The 14,370-nt window shown below is 45.4% G+C and overlaps 1 protein-coding gene across 1 annotated transcript in view; it reads right to left on the reverse strand.

Moving 5' to 3' along the window:
* Positions 1 to 8,187, reverse strand: part of CFAP100 (cilia and flagella associated protein 100) — a 28,521-nt gene extending 20,334 nt beyond the window's left edge. The window contains exons 1-5 of the mRNA XM_056862921.1: positions 8,084 to 8,187; positions 5,372 to 5,564; positions 3,430 to 3,497; positions 821 to 984; positions 16 to 96 (exon numbers count right to left, since the gene is read on the reverse strand). Of these exons, the coding sequence (XP_056718899.1) occupies positions 16 to 96; positions 821 to 984; positions 3,430 to 3,497; positions 5,372 to 5,564; positions 8,084 to 8,176 (599 nt within the window). The 5' untranslated portion in view covers positions 8,177 to 8,187. The remainder of the gene's footprint in view (positions 1 to 15; positions 97 to 820; positions 985 to 3,429; positions 3,498 to 5,371; positions 5,565 to 8,083) is intronic.
* Between the last annotated feature and the right edge of the window lie 6,183 nt (positions 8,188 to 14,370).

Genomic DNA, 14,370 nt, shown 5'->3' on the forward strand with positions numbered 1-14,370 from the left:
CTGAGCAGTTGCTACCTTTGGATATTCATCATTTGGGCCGTCAGTTCTCGGATCTCAAGTATCTTCTCCAGCTTGGCTTTGGTTTCTTTCTCAGCACTGCAGAAGAAAGCATAAGAACGGGTAACTAAAAATTACTGCAATGGTATTGAGAATGGTAATTGTGCAGGAGAAAAGCAGCTGTGGAACAGAGGGGTGGTTCTCAATGCCCAGGTCAGGTCTTTCCAAAAAGGCACTGGCTGTTGCTAGGACAGATGTCAGCTATTTTCTGAAACAGTTCCATACCTGTCGTCCAACTTTCTGATATATGGATGTGTTAAACTGCCTTATACTGAGTCAGCCTCACTGGTCCATCTTGCTCAATATTGTCTTTCTGATTGGTAGTGGCTCTCCAGGTCGTAGGCAGAAAAAGGTCTTGCCCAACATTTGCTACTCAATATCCTTTAAGAGGCGGTGCTAAAGACTGAATCTGGGACCACTGGTAGAGGATAGGTGGAATATAGATCCAGTGTGGTGTGACTAGAGTGTCGGTCTAGGATCTGGGTGACCTTAATCCCTACCCCTTCTGTGAAAGCTTGATGTGTAACCTTGGTCCAGTCGTACACTCTCACCTTAACCTACTTACTCTCATAATACTGAGTAATCCTCATGGTGCAAACATTTCTGATCTCCCTCCTCCTCAAGAGAAATAGATAGATATAAACATGGGCTGTGTAAACAGAATCCCTTAGGGATTCTGAATGCAAGAGAGATTTGTCTGTTTTGTCCCACCACCTGACATTTCCAACAATGCCAAAGACCACCGTCCAACTGGGAGCGTTACATTTTCAGGGCTTGAGCAGAGTTTCTGTCATTCTCCTTCAGGAACTCGTCAAACATGGCAGCATCATTCTCTAGGTCTTGCTCGGCCTTTTCCAGCTTGGTTTCCTCTTCCATTGCCAACTTGTCTAGCTTTTGAATTTCATCTTTCTTTACAGTTACAGCATACTGAAATTCAAGACAAAAAAAGGGGCAAGTCTGTTGATTGACACCGCTTGGGACATTTGTTCAGGTGTGCTTACTAAGAATTCCATTTTAGTTTGTCACGAAGACTGAGGATCTTAAACATTAAACAACCTTTCTAAGGCTGGGAGAGAGAGAAATGCAAAGCAGGATTATTGCATTGTTTTGCTCCATGTTGTACAGGAAACATCAGAACAAATTTCTAGAAGTCCTCTGCATTCCTTTCAAATGGGTTTTCCTTGAGGCAGAGACTTGCTCCTTAAACTGGTCCTATTCTATATGCAGTTAGGTCAGTGGCTTGGACAGGCAAGTGCGATGCAATTGAACTGACAAGTCGGCCATCCCACTTCCCGGCCTGCCAACTGGCTGGTCCCAGGATTTACATCCTTGTAATATTAACACAGGGAGGGAAGGCAGCATGTTACAGCCTGATGTCGTCAGATCTCGGAAGCTAAGCAGGGTCAGCCCTGGTTAGTATTTGGATGGGAGACCACCAAGGAATACCAGGATTGCTATGCAGAAGAAGGCACTGGCAAACCACCTCTGTTGGTCTCTTGCCATGAAAACCCCAAAAGGGGTCGCCATAAGTCGGCTGCGACTTGACGGCACTTTACACACACAATATTAACACACAGGAATTAGGGTGGTCAGGTTTAAGGCTCTGGTGGCCATTGGGACTAACAGAGAATGGTACTGGATGAAAAGGAAGGGTGTGGAACATTGGGTGGGGGAGACAACTGGACTCCACAAACGTCTCTAATGCAGTTTATGAGCTCCCCAATCCTTGTTAGAGAGCTCATGAACAAAAAGCATTCTCTACAACAGAGTCAGCTGCTGAACTGGGACCCGGTTTTGGGTTTCTGTGCTAGCAGCCAAAGTAGTACTCCTGTGGCTCAAATAACATAGACAGATTTGACAGGTCAGCATCTTCCAACACAGAGCTGTAGCACCGTGAGAAGAGAGACCCATTCAACCGTACTCCTGCCATACAGAGAACAGAATTATTTCCCGGTTTTTATGAGACGCTAGAGAAAAGACTAACACCTCAGCCACCATTGCTTCTTTGTGTTGTCCTACATCTTCCCACCTTGGGACACTTCTGTCCTTCAAAGGTGAAATAACCATTTGGGTTGGGTGTTTTTTTTTCCAGTTTAACTGCAGTACATAACTTCTTAGAAGTGTGTTTTCTAAGGGAAGAAGGTGAGAGGCAATGTACTTCCCAAACAGTAACCATCATTAGATTTGAATCAGGCAAAACCTCTGGCAACTAAAGCCTTTCTGGGTCGGCCCTGGTCATTATTTGGATGGGAGACCTCCAAGGGAGTCCAGGGTTGCCATGCAGAGGCAGGTAAAAGAAGAAGAGTTGGTTTTTATATGCCGACTTTTTCTACCACTTAAAGAAGAATCAAATCGGCTTACAATCACCTTCCCTTCGCCTCCCCACAACAGACACCCTGTGAGGTAGGTGGGGCTGAGTTGACTAGCCTAAGGTCACCCAGCTGGCTTCATGTGGAGGAGTGGGGAAACAAATCCAGTTCACTAGATTAGTCTCCGCCGCTCATGTGGAGGAGTGGGGAATCAAACCTGGTTCTCCAGATCAGAGTCCACCACTCCAAACCACTGCTCTAACAGCGATTTCCTGAGCTCTAAGGGCAAAAGCCCTTAGGAGGCCAGGAAGGCGTGGCGCCGGCATTCGGGGCCCCCGCACGGCGTCCGGGCAACTTATGCCATCATAAGTGGCCCAAATGCTGGCAGGAAGGCCTAGACGCCAGGCGCTGCGCCACCCCGGGACACCAACGGGACATTCCACTGGCATCCCACCACCATCAAAGCCCACATCAGCATCCCGGGAGGCATTCCTGAGGCATTCCGGTGCCAGGCTGGGGGAGGAGCCACCTTCAGGTGGCCTCCAAAGCCCTTTTGGGCCGGGAACGCCCCCTTTTTGGGGGCAAGATACATAAGAACATATGCCTAAAAGGTGGCGTATCTCCCGTGCAACCCTATGAAGGGTTGCACGGATTTTTAATGGCGCGAAGGCAGGGCCGAAACTTCCTTTGGAGGCAGAGCAGCCATGCTGCCTCCTATGACCAGCGTAGACATTCCTCTCAGGAATGCACTGTTAACCACTACACCATGCTGGCAAACCATCTCTGAATGTCTGTTATCTTGAAAACCCACAGGGTCACCGTAAGTGTGGCTGAGACTTGACAGCAAAAAATAAATAAATGCTAATCTCTCTGGCCTAGACAACACTGGGTTGGATTCTGCAGATCTGCTTCACCAGGAGTGGCGCTTCCCTCTGGCACAAGGAGCCCTTCCCCTGGTGCGAGACTGTCAGCACCACTGTTAACTGAACAGATCCAAGGGATCCAGCTCTTAAAACCACAAGGCTCAATCACAAGATTAACCCCTGAAAGGGAAGCGAAATACCTGCAGCAGGAACATTTGCCGTTTCTGATTGATGTAGTCATACATGTTTTCTCTTTCTACAACCTGGTCTAGATTAAAAGAGAGGCAAAGTTGTATGAGCAAGAAGCAGAATGAATTGCCAAGAAAATGCAGCAATGAGAAGTGGAGGGGCATCGGTTGCAACAGGCTTTCAAAAATCTTCATCCATTCACTGGGATCGTGAGAGGAAACTGCAATTAGGAGTCAATCTTACCTGGGTAACATTCTTAATAGAGGGCGATCTACAAAATCTTGGGAAACGTTCAGAAATTATGGGGGCAAATAGGGGGCATTCAGAAATTTAGGCAGCCCCTTTTCTCCACTTGTGATGGCCTCTGGCAGCCAGCGGAGGAAATTTGTTTTATACCACTCACCTCACCCAGAGGATAAAATCCCAGATTTCTCCCCAGGCCCTCAAATAAAGTAACAAAGAGCAAAAAGAAACTGAATTTCATGTAACAGAGTTGTCTGATGGCCATCAGGGAAAAGTAGGGTTGCCAACTCCAGGTTGAGAAATTCTTGGAGATTTGGGCGATGCAGGCTGGGGAGGTGGAGTTTGGGGAGGGAGCTTGGGATAGCCCCTTCATTATTGTATATTATTTCTGCTGGCTTTTTTGGGTTGCCAAATGCCTCCTTTGTTCCTTCTGGAAATGAGAATATCAATAGCTTGTAAATTGGAGCTTTCTCTCCTCCATCTGCAGTTTGGCAGAGGGAATCCCCTGGATGAGGAGTACAGTCCCTGGGAATTTCATCCCAATTGGATGTGACAAAATAGCTATTACCAGAAATGTGGTTCCCAATGAACGTGAAACCTGCATGGAACAACTAAACAGAGAGCTTTAACACTGAATTTAACAAAACTGGATTGAGTCTGTAAAGGATTTTGTGTTTGTGTGTCTGTGCACAGTCCTATACATAGGACTTCAATCAGTGCTGTTCACCCTGCTCAAGAAAACCCCACTATTCCAATATTGTTTGGGAAGTGGGAAGTGGTGCCTTTAGCACATAAAAGCATTTTAACAAAATAATTTCAAACTCTGATGATTTCGCCACATAAAACAATGGTGTGTGAGAAAGTCTATCTTATAAAACTGTTTGGGGAGAAATAAGAGAGGAGTGAATTTTGGTTCCCACCGCATTCAAAATGAGGCATGGAATTGACAAAATGACAGTGGAATTAACACGTGCTACTCCTGCCACATGTTGGCTCAAAGTTAACCTCTAGCCCACTTCTGTTTGTGTGCTGCTTCCAAGCTCTGAAGCTGATTTCTATCCCAGGCTTGTTACATGTGACACGGAGCTGCATACATGTCCCCCTCACCTTTTTCTTGAAATAGAAGCAAGAGGGAACTTGCTCAAAATTGCTCCCTCAAAGCTGATTGGTGGGAGAATACGGGTATCTTTTCCCTCAGAGAAAGATAAACAAGTTGGAGCCAGGGGTAACTTGGAGTGGGACAACGACCCTTCCCCTTCCCCTGCAGATCCCTCTCTAAATAATTTAGCTTCCCACCCCTGCTTGTCATTGAAACAAATGAATCTCAGGGGAACCACACATTTGGGAGGGCTGTGGCTCAGCGGCAGAACATTTGCTTTGCATGCAAAAAGTCCCAGGTTCAATCTGTTTCTTCTCCACTTCAAAAGGATCAGGTGGCAGGTGACGGGAAAGATCTCTCTCAAAGAGCTCTTGGAGAGCTGCTGCCATTTAGATCAGATAATAACTGGCCTTGATAGACCGAGGGAGTGACACAGTATTAAGCAGCTTCGTGTGTGTTTGAGTCACAGGCAGGTTTCAGCCTAAGGCCATTTCAACTGGAAATCACCCAAAACTGGACCTGGAAGCTTGCCCACACAAAGATTGTGTTCAGCTCCTGAACTTTGGTCCCTCTATGAGTCTTGATTTGAGTGTTTGCAAAAAGATCCTTACCTTTAGTGACGGCGATCTTCCATGAGATGCTTTCCCGGAGAGCTTTCAGACGTTCCGCTTCTGCTGCTAACTCTCTGTCTTCAGCTTCCTCTTCCAGCTGGATTTGTCTTTTGAACCCAGACTGTTTTGCACCCATCATAGTGGAGCAGGTCATTTTCTCATGGACCTTCAGCGTCTTCCTTCGCTCTCGCTCCTAGGGGCGATGCAGCCATTAGAGCCCAACTGTGTACTGTAGCAAGAGATTATCCCCCGCACCCAACTGAAGACTCTGCACTGGACAGTTTCAAGCCTTTGCCTGTGCAAAACTCATTAGCCACAGAGATCCCCAGGGTTTATCACGTCAGAGAAACTTCTCTGCCTCTAACTCTTAATCATGCAAAATTAGGGGCGCAGCAAGCCAAAAAGGCTATTTTGCAGAAAACCCAGTGAAACCACTCCTTAGAGTTTCAAGGGGTTGCGCCAGTAATTTTGCAGGCGCACGTTGGCGACTGCAAAAGGGGGCATTCCCAGGGCAAAAGGGCTTAGAGAGCTGACTCAAGTCAGCTCTGCCCCCAGGAACACCCCAGCAATGCCCCATTCGGCGCCAGCATGAGCCCTTGCGCTGGAGAAATGCTGCCCGCAAGGCTGCAATGATGCTCGATCCTCGTGCTGCTGCGCTGCTCCCCAGAGCCGGCGTAAGTGGCCCTGCACTGGCGCCAGTGCCAGTTTAGCTGGCGCCAGTGCCAGTTTAGCTGGCGCAAGTGGCATTAATGCTGGCACAGGAGTCACACCGGCTCCTATCTCCTTTTGGCACCCTCCCCTTGTAGATTGCTCTGCCCACCAGCAAACCAGACAGGACACCTGCATAAGCTTTTATCTTTTATTAACCCAAAAATGCTTTTTGTTACGTATGTATATAGTTAGGCCTGTAAGCAGGGGAACACCTAGGAGCTTGAGTCCCCGATGAAGGCTCCTAAACCTGCATGCGCCATTGGCCCTAAGCCGGCATGCGCCATTGGCGACCCGGGGGTTGTTCCCCCCTATCACGGATCAGGGGGGGAGTGGTTGCGGGCGGCCAGGGGGGCATATAAGCAGGGCTGATTCACTGTGTTCTCTAGTTCAGTTCCTGTTCACAATAAACGCGTTGTTGTTGGAACTCCGTCTCTGACCTGGTGTGTCCTCCCCACGTGGACTTAACACTTTTTATTGAGCAACACAGAAAAAAAATAAAGGCAAAAAAGAATTAACCCCACAAGTACCATTGAAATGAATGCTGAAATTATCAGAGTTCCTAGCATTGCTTAATCATATTATAGCTAATGATAGTTTTAAAACAAATCAGGTCCTGCCTCACTGCTTTTAGGAATTACCAAAAAAAGCCCAAATTACCCCAAATTTCACCAAGAGATTTCACCTTTTCTGAGACTTCCAGCCAGAGAAATCTGATTTGCTTGACACAAGAATGCTTGTCTATAGAACAATATCAGTCTTATCTTTCTCTGTTTGATCTATCACAATCATGTGGTTATTTCTAAATATCTGATTTGTTACCACTAAATAAGAGATAAACAATATACATGCAAATAACCAATCAACAGGTGCATAAGAGATCATCTGATACAGCAAGATAAAAAGGCCAATAACAACTCTTAAAAAGGAATTAATCTAGCCTTTTTCTGTAACTGTTCCAACTAACTGTCCAAGATAAAGACAATTCTATGCAACAGGTGTGTAATCTCTTAGTCAACTTGCAACCTCAGCAAGAAAAAGGAATGATATCATTGCAATGAACAGTACAACGTTACTGGAGGTCCTTGATCAGAATCTTGTGGTTTTTTTTTAAAAAAAACAAGCTAATAGCAGTCCCATAGGAGATGGCCATCCAAATTAGGGTCATGGTGCAGAAAAACAGGATACCAAACCCTTTTCCTTGTACCATTTCCCGAAGCAAAATTTCCCTCCCAATTAAGCTATTATTTACGCCAGCACTAATTGGGCTAATACTTCTATCCAGTTTTTCGTGACTGCAAAGTTTACTTTAGACTGAAAACATATTTCACTAGTTTATTGAGGGAGATGATGCTATGGTGGCTGGCAGGTGGACCTGTATAGATGCGCACACAGCAAAAATCAACATACAACACTTTAAAAAAATTACAGTGAGAATATGGAGAAATGGAATGCTCCAGTTTGTGTGATTTTATTTAATTTGCTTTTGAGAATGGATCAGAAGAAATAACTCGTGCTATGTCTTGTCTTGAAACCCAGTGTGGTGCAGTGGTTAAGGTGTTGGACTAGGATCTGGGAAACCCAGGCTCAAATCCCCACTTGAGCCATGGAAGCTTGCTTGGTGACTTTGGGCCAGTCACACACACTCTGCCCTGATCCTGGCTAGTATTTGGATGGGAGACCTCCAAGGAATACCAAGGTTGTGATGCAGGGGCAGGCAATGGCAAACCACCTCCCCACATCTCTTGCCTTGAAAACCCTAGGGTGTTCCCATGTGTCCGTTGTGATTTGACGGCAAAAAAAGTTTGATCTTACACACATAGAAAAAATAGTTGGGATACTATCACTTTCCTATAGTACAAGTAGGTACACCAAGGAGTACTTTTAGCACTACTGCTTACATATGGAAATTTCCTGTGAGGTCCAACCCAGAGTCATCCCACTGACTTATCATTCTTGGGGATTTTTTTTTTTTGCAAGTCTCTTGTGATGATTTGTACTTACTAATCTTGCTTTTTCCTTGTGTTTGTCTCTCAATAAGAAGATATCGATGTCTGAAGGGATTTTAAAAGGGTTTTTACCCAACACCAGTTCCATAGCACTTGGAGTTTCTGCAAGAAACAGGATGTTGTTAGTAGGGTATCAGTACTGAAAAAGGCAATAACACCACTGTGAAGATACGGGAACACGACAATGGACTGTGCTCCGATCTGAGTTCACATGCACTCATTTGTCAGCTGAAAAATGTAACATCAGGTGATTATCTCATCTGGAGCAGCCATCACAGAGTAGACCCATACTCTATTTGTACCTGAATGATCCTACTTTAGTTGTAAAGGTAAAAGTTTACCTTGTGCAAGCACCGGGTCATTCCTGACCCATGGGGTGACGTCACATCCCGACGTTTACTAGGTAGACTTTGTTTATGGGGTGGTTTGCCAGTGCCTTCCCCAGTCATCTTTCCTTTACCCCCAGCAAGCTGGGTACTCATTTGACCGACCTCGGAAGGATGGAAGGCTGAGTCAACCTTGAGCCGGCTACCTGAAACCAACTTCCATCGGGATCAAACTCAGGTGGTGAGCAGAGCTTGGACTGCAGTACTGCAGCTTACCACTCTGCACCACGGGGCTCCTACTTTAATTGTAGGGCTTGCAAAACTATGCAGCATTACTCTAGTTTAAGCCCCTTGATTTCAATGGACTCAGACTTGAATGACTCTTCATTGGATTGCTCTGTCAGTTGATTAGCTAGTTTGTTTCAATCAATTAAAAATCTTCTGACTGATTACAAATATGCTCCCAGTTAATCAGGCATCAGATTTTTTTTTTAAAGCGGTAATTTTTTAACATACAATTGGTTACAACAATGTCAGGTGCGGTACCATCTTAGAAGAGGCATGCCTCCTTCTCTCCCACTCGGCTGAGGATCAGCAGGAGTAATCAGTGTCAGCTCACCCAGCGTCTCCTGTACTGCCATCTGTTTGAAGGAGGAAGCAGTGGATGAGCGAATGCCCATTTCTGGCACTGCTGGGATGAGTGGCCAAGGAGCACCGGCTTGTAATGCCACAAGGGCCAATCAGCTCGGCATGTTCCGGGGCCATTTTCTCTTTCCGACTGAAAATGCTCCTGATGAAACCATCAGGGAAACAGATTGAGGAAAGATTGGGTCAAAATTGCATCAGTGGGAGAGTCTGAGAGAAGTGAACTGTAAGAATCTGAAAGTGCGCCTTACCTGATTTTGTGTCCATTGCAGACGCAGACTTCACGGAAGGAATCGTAAACACATCCCCCACGTCCCGAGAGGGACATCTTTCCCCTGGACCAATAAAGATCAAATCCAGCTCTTAGTCATCCATATATCAAGAGTTTTTGTTTTTTTTAAGTGATAGAGCTGAGGTGCTTGAGATTGGGACTCAGGGTCTCAGGACCCAGGAATTGCCCCCCGTGGGCCTGTCCCCAAGGGCTGAACTTGAAGAGATGCTGGGAAAATCCACAACTGGTTCTTATAAGCATTTTGTATTGGTAGGGGGCAGCCCTGGAGGGCAGAAGGGGTTAACCATTCCCTCCCCCCAACCATTTTCCAAAGCTGCAAATTGTCCTGCTAGGAGAGGTGGGCAGGTTGCCAGAACGTTTCTCCTGTTGCGCAAAATAGCAGCTTTGGGGAGAGAAGTCAGGAAATGGTTAAACCTTCTTAATCCACATTGCAACGCTGACCCAGATTTGCCCCCCTCCCCGCTTTCTGCAGCTATTCACCAAATGAAAAATGCTTACGAGACCCATTTGTGGCTCTCCCAGCCTCTTCTCAAGTTTGGCCCTCAGAGAAGTGCTTTTGATTGTCCTTTCGCCTTCCAAAATACACTGCCAGACAGCCCCAGAAGACCAAGCACGGGAGCTTCTACTTCTGGAAACTGAAATGGTTCAGAAGATGTGGCTAATTTTTATCAGGAAATTCTCCTTTTTTTTTTTTTTTTTTTTTTGTCAAGGGAGCCCAATGGCAAAATTGAAGCCCTGAGAAATTGGATTTTACTCAGGATTAAGTTCTGTGTCGATTGTATGGTTGCCAGGTCCCTCCGGCAGGGGATGGGCACCTGGTCCAGGTTGGGGAACCCCTGGAGATTTGGGGATGGATCCTGGGGAGGACAGGGACCTCAGTGGGATGCAATGCTATAGAGACCACCCTCCAGAGCTTCCATTTTCTCCAGGCGAACTGATCTCTGTAATCTGGAGATGAGCTGTAATTCCATGGGATCCCCAGGTCCCACCTGGAGGCTGGCATCCCTAGTTGACTGCATCCACTGTTCTGTGCCCCTTTGTGCTAGTGGATTCTTGCCACACACCCTTTCACTATATAGCCAAAGGAAGGGAATAAGAAGCTTCTGGGCTTCTCTGAGGCAGGCCATGCTAGAGTTGACAGGCAGATCATGAGAGGGAGGGCATCTTGGCCATCTTCTGGGCATGGAGTAAGGGGTCACTGGGTGTGTGTTGGGGGGAGGTAGTTGTGAATTTCCTGCATTGTGCAGTGGGTTGGACTAGATGACCCTGGTGGTCCCTCCCAACTCTATAATTCTATGTATCCCAGAAACACCACCATTGGTCAGAAAGCACCACTCCCTTTCCTGAGATCTGGACACTGAGAGGTATAATATGAATGAGGACATCTTGTAGTTGCAAGGATTTCCTGTTGGGATCCAGACACAGATTGTTTGGGAAACAGGCCCTTTCTGCATGGTCAATTTTGATGCTCGCTCAAAGCTCTTTTTAAAAATGTGACTCTAAAAATGCCTTTTCACGGTCCCGACACAAAAGGAGAAGTTCCACTCCCCGCACTCGCCTGCTCCTTTGTTCCTGTTTGCATAGCAATTAGCATATGCATAGCTAACGCACCTCTGTTGTTTTGCATTGTTCCTTGAGAGGGATTCTTTACTGCAAACACCAAAGGTCGGGTTAAATGGGCTCTTTAGTAATGCGAAGCAGGTATGCGCTGGCTTCGCAGTCACTTCCAAAATGACGGTTCAGCGTACAAAATTTAAAAAAAATATGTGGGCAATTCAGCCTGGAACGCGCTGCTAATTACCATGCAAAAATGGCCACAATGTCAGTAGATCTGGCTGCTTAACAGCAATATTTATTCAAGAAGCCTCTTGCAGGTGCCACATTCCAGACAGGTCTGTCTAGAAGCTGTCCCCATATACAGATGTGAATTCTATAACAAAAAGTGCCAGTCCACGTTATTCAAATGCCCAGGGAAGAAAAAAGTCTTACTGAAAGCATGTTCAGAGCTATTTGGATCCAGGGTCACACTCGAACGTCCAAAAGAGACTGTAGACATGGCGGTGGCGTTTTTGCCTAATAAAACACAGGGTAAGGTTTCCACGGGATGTTGGCTTCTGTACAGTTTTCAGTACCGATTGTGTTCACTTCCTAGAACACACGCAGAAAGCGGACGTTATCTTCAGTGGAAAGACAGATACATCTATGCTTAGCTAGTTGCTACATATTTGATAGGGGGAAAAGTTGCTCTGTTGAAAGTGACACAAAGCACTGGTTTTCATTTACAAAACACGCTCTAGCTCAAAGTTCACAAAACTATTTAGCAGACAGAAGTGTAACTAGTTCCGAGGGGGAGGGTACAGTGATTGGTTTTGGACTGGAGAGCACTGGGTTCAGATCCCCACTCTGCCATGTAACTCATTTGGTTTCCTTGGGCCAGTCACATCTCTCAGCTGCCTTACCTCACAGGGTCGTTGTGATGAAAAAATGAACAGAGAAGGCCATGTAAGCTATCCCGAGTTCCAAGAAGATTAGAAATAATAAATAAATGAACTGTTAGAGCTGTTGCCTTTTTTGTTTTTTTATTTATTTTATATAACTTTTTTGGTTATATAGCCTTTAACAGCTGTATAACAAACAAAAAGGTGCAGCTTTTTCCAGTGCTGAAACAGTTCTCCTGTTCTGCTTATGAACGGACAGCACAATCCCAAGGGAATTACATCCTTCTAAATCAGTGGTTCCCAACCTTTTTTTGACCAGGGACCACTAGGACTTTTTTGTTCAATGCAGGGACCCCAAGGTTCAAAATAAAAATTCCGAGAATTTGAAAATAAACTTTAATCATAACTGTTAGTTAAACATTAAACTTATAAAAATATTTGAATATATATTTTTATAATAGAGAACTTTTAATTGAAAATATTAATTTATTATGGGTTTATAACTTTGTTTTGCGGACCTTAATTTAGTTCTCGCGGACCCCTGGTTGGGAACCAGTGTTCTAAATCCACTGACTCCCCTAGATTTAGAAGGGCAAAACTCTGTTTAAGGTGACACTGTAAATCTCTGCCGCCACAATCTGTTAAAACCATAAAAGCTTAATCAGGGAAAAGGATGCTGCCCAGCATTACTAAAACCCAATTTTTGTTAGGTCAGATCAGGACCATTAACATTTGTAGCACACACAAAACTGCTTAGATTATCATTGTACATGAATATTTTAGCACATGTAATAACCACAAAACGTCATCTATAAATTTAAAAAAGGTATCACTCCTTCCTAACAGGATGAAGATTTTTGTACGATTCAAAAGCCTGCATACTCACTGCACACTGCATACTCACAACAGAAGTCTTCAAATATATGTCACTAGTTCTACTGATGTCAATTGAACTGAGCCAAGTGCCTAATGCTCAAACCATAAGCAAACCCATGGAGGGCCAGTCCCAGGATTTATGGCATACTTTCCTTACTGAAACAAGACCCACTTCTGCACATTACAGCGCAGGATTTTTTTAAGCTAATCCGTAAATACTTAACTACCCAGAAAATGGTAAGATCCGCAGAAGATCACACAGGGGAAATGTGTCTCAAATAGCAGCCCTTTGAATGAGCGTGCTGTCCTAAAAAGCACAAATATATAAATCAACTGTCAAAGTAAAAACAGTAACTGGGCTGAAAAGGCATTGGAAATATTTATAAACCCCGTGACGGGAATTTGAGAGGCAGCTGAATTACCGTCGATGTAAATATTTTGGAAGGGAAAACTTGGTCCACAGACAGCTGGATGTTCGAGCCCCCTCCCCCCTCAATGAAAATAAATATTTGTGACCAGGTAGAGGCAAGGAAGCCAGAATGCTACCGCTGAATATCCAGCAAGCGGTATTTTTTTTTAATCCATTATAACAGGCTGTCATGATTTTCACTGTAATTCATCCCCACTAAAACATTTGCTTGGTGGCTCTCCCCCCCTCCAAAAAAACAGGCGCCTCTCAATACCCATGCATAAGATGAAGCAAAAAAATACATTGCTCACCCTGAATCCTCTGTTCCGACTGACCAAACCGGTAAATTCAGAGAAGGAAAACAAAGTCTACTACAAGGTTAGCCTCGTCTTCTCACGCCCCCTCCTCCTCCTCCTCTCCCCATTTCGTTGCAAGCCGCAATCCTCGCTCGAGAGCCCCTTTGGGCAATTGGGCTTCAGCGGAGCGCTGCCTTTGGACGCGGGATACCCTCGCCGGCGTCTGGGCGTTCCACCGCTTCCTTTGTTCTTCCCTCTTGTTGACGTTGCCGAGGCGACCATTCTTTCCAGTTGCCAGGCGACGGTGGCGTCACAGAAGGCAGAAGGCCGACGTCAGTCCGGCGTGCTTCGGGACCAGCGTGCGGCGGCGGGTGGCAGGAGCGAGAGGGACCCTGCTGAAAGTGGGGTTTACCCGAGCTCCGTCCCTTCCTATCCTAGGGTTGCCAGGTGCCTCTTCGCCACCGGCGGGAGGTTTTTGGGGCGGAGCCTGAGGAGGGCGGGGAGAGGGGAGGGACTTCAGTGCCATAGAGTCCAATGGGCAAAGCGGCCGTTTTCTCCTGGGGAACTGATCTCTATCGGCTGGAGAGCAGTTGAAATAGCAGATCTCCAGCTACTACCTGGAGGTTTGGAAACTGGCACGGGAAAAATTCAGTACAATGATACAAAACATGTGTATTGTGTTTCAAGACATTTCAACAAGTACAATGGACTACAACAAGTGACAACAATATATATACAAAATATACAAAACGTGTTTGATGCAGTCTATAAATAGTACAATCTTCTTAGTATATATATATAGAAAAATAGTTTGAAAAGTTCATCAGGTACATGTATAAATGATCACAAAGTCTTCATTAAGCATGATGGGTGGATGGGTACATTAAGCATGTACCTGATGGACTTTTTAAACTATTTTTCTATATATATATATACTAAGAAGATTGTACTATTTATAGACTGCATCAAACACGTTTTGTATATTTTGTATATATATTGT

This window comes from Euleptes europaea, chromosome 1, assembly GCF_029931775.1.
Source record: "Euleptes europaea isolate rEulEur1 chromosome 1, rEulEur1.hap1, whole genome shotgun sequence".
In the NCBI taxonomy this organism is placed as follows: Eukaryota; Metazoa; Chordata; class Lepidosauria; order Squamata; family Sphaerodactylidae; genus Euleptes; species Euleptes europaea.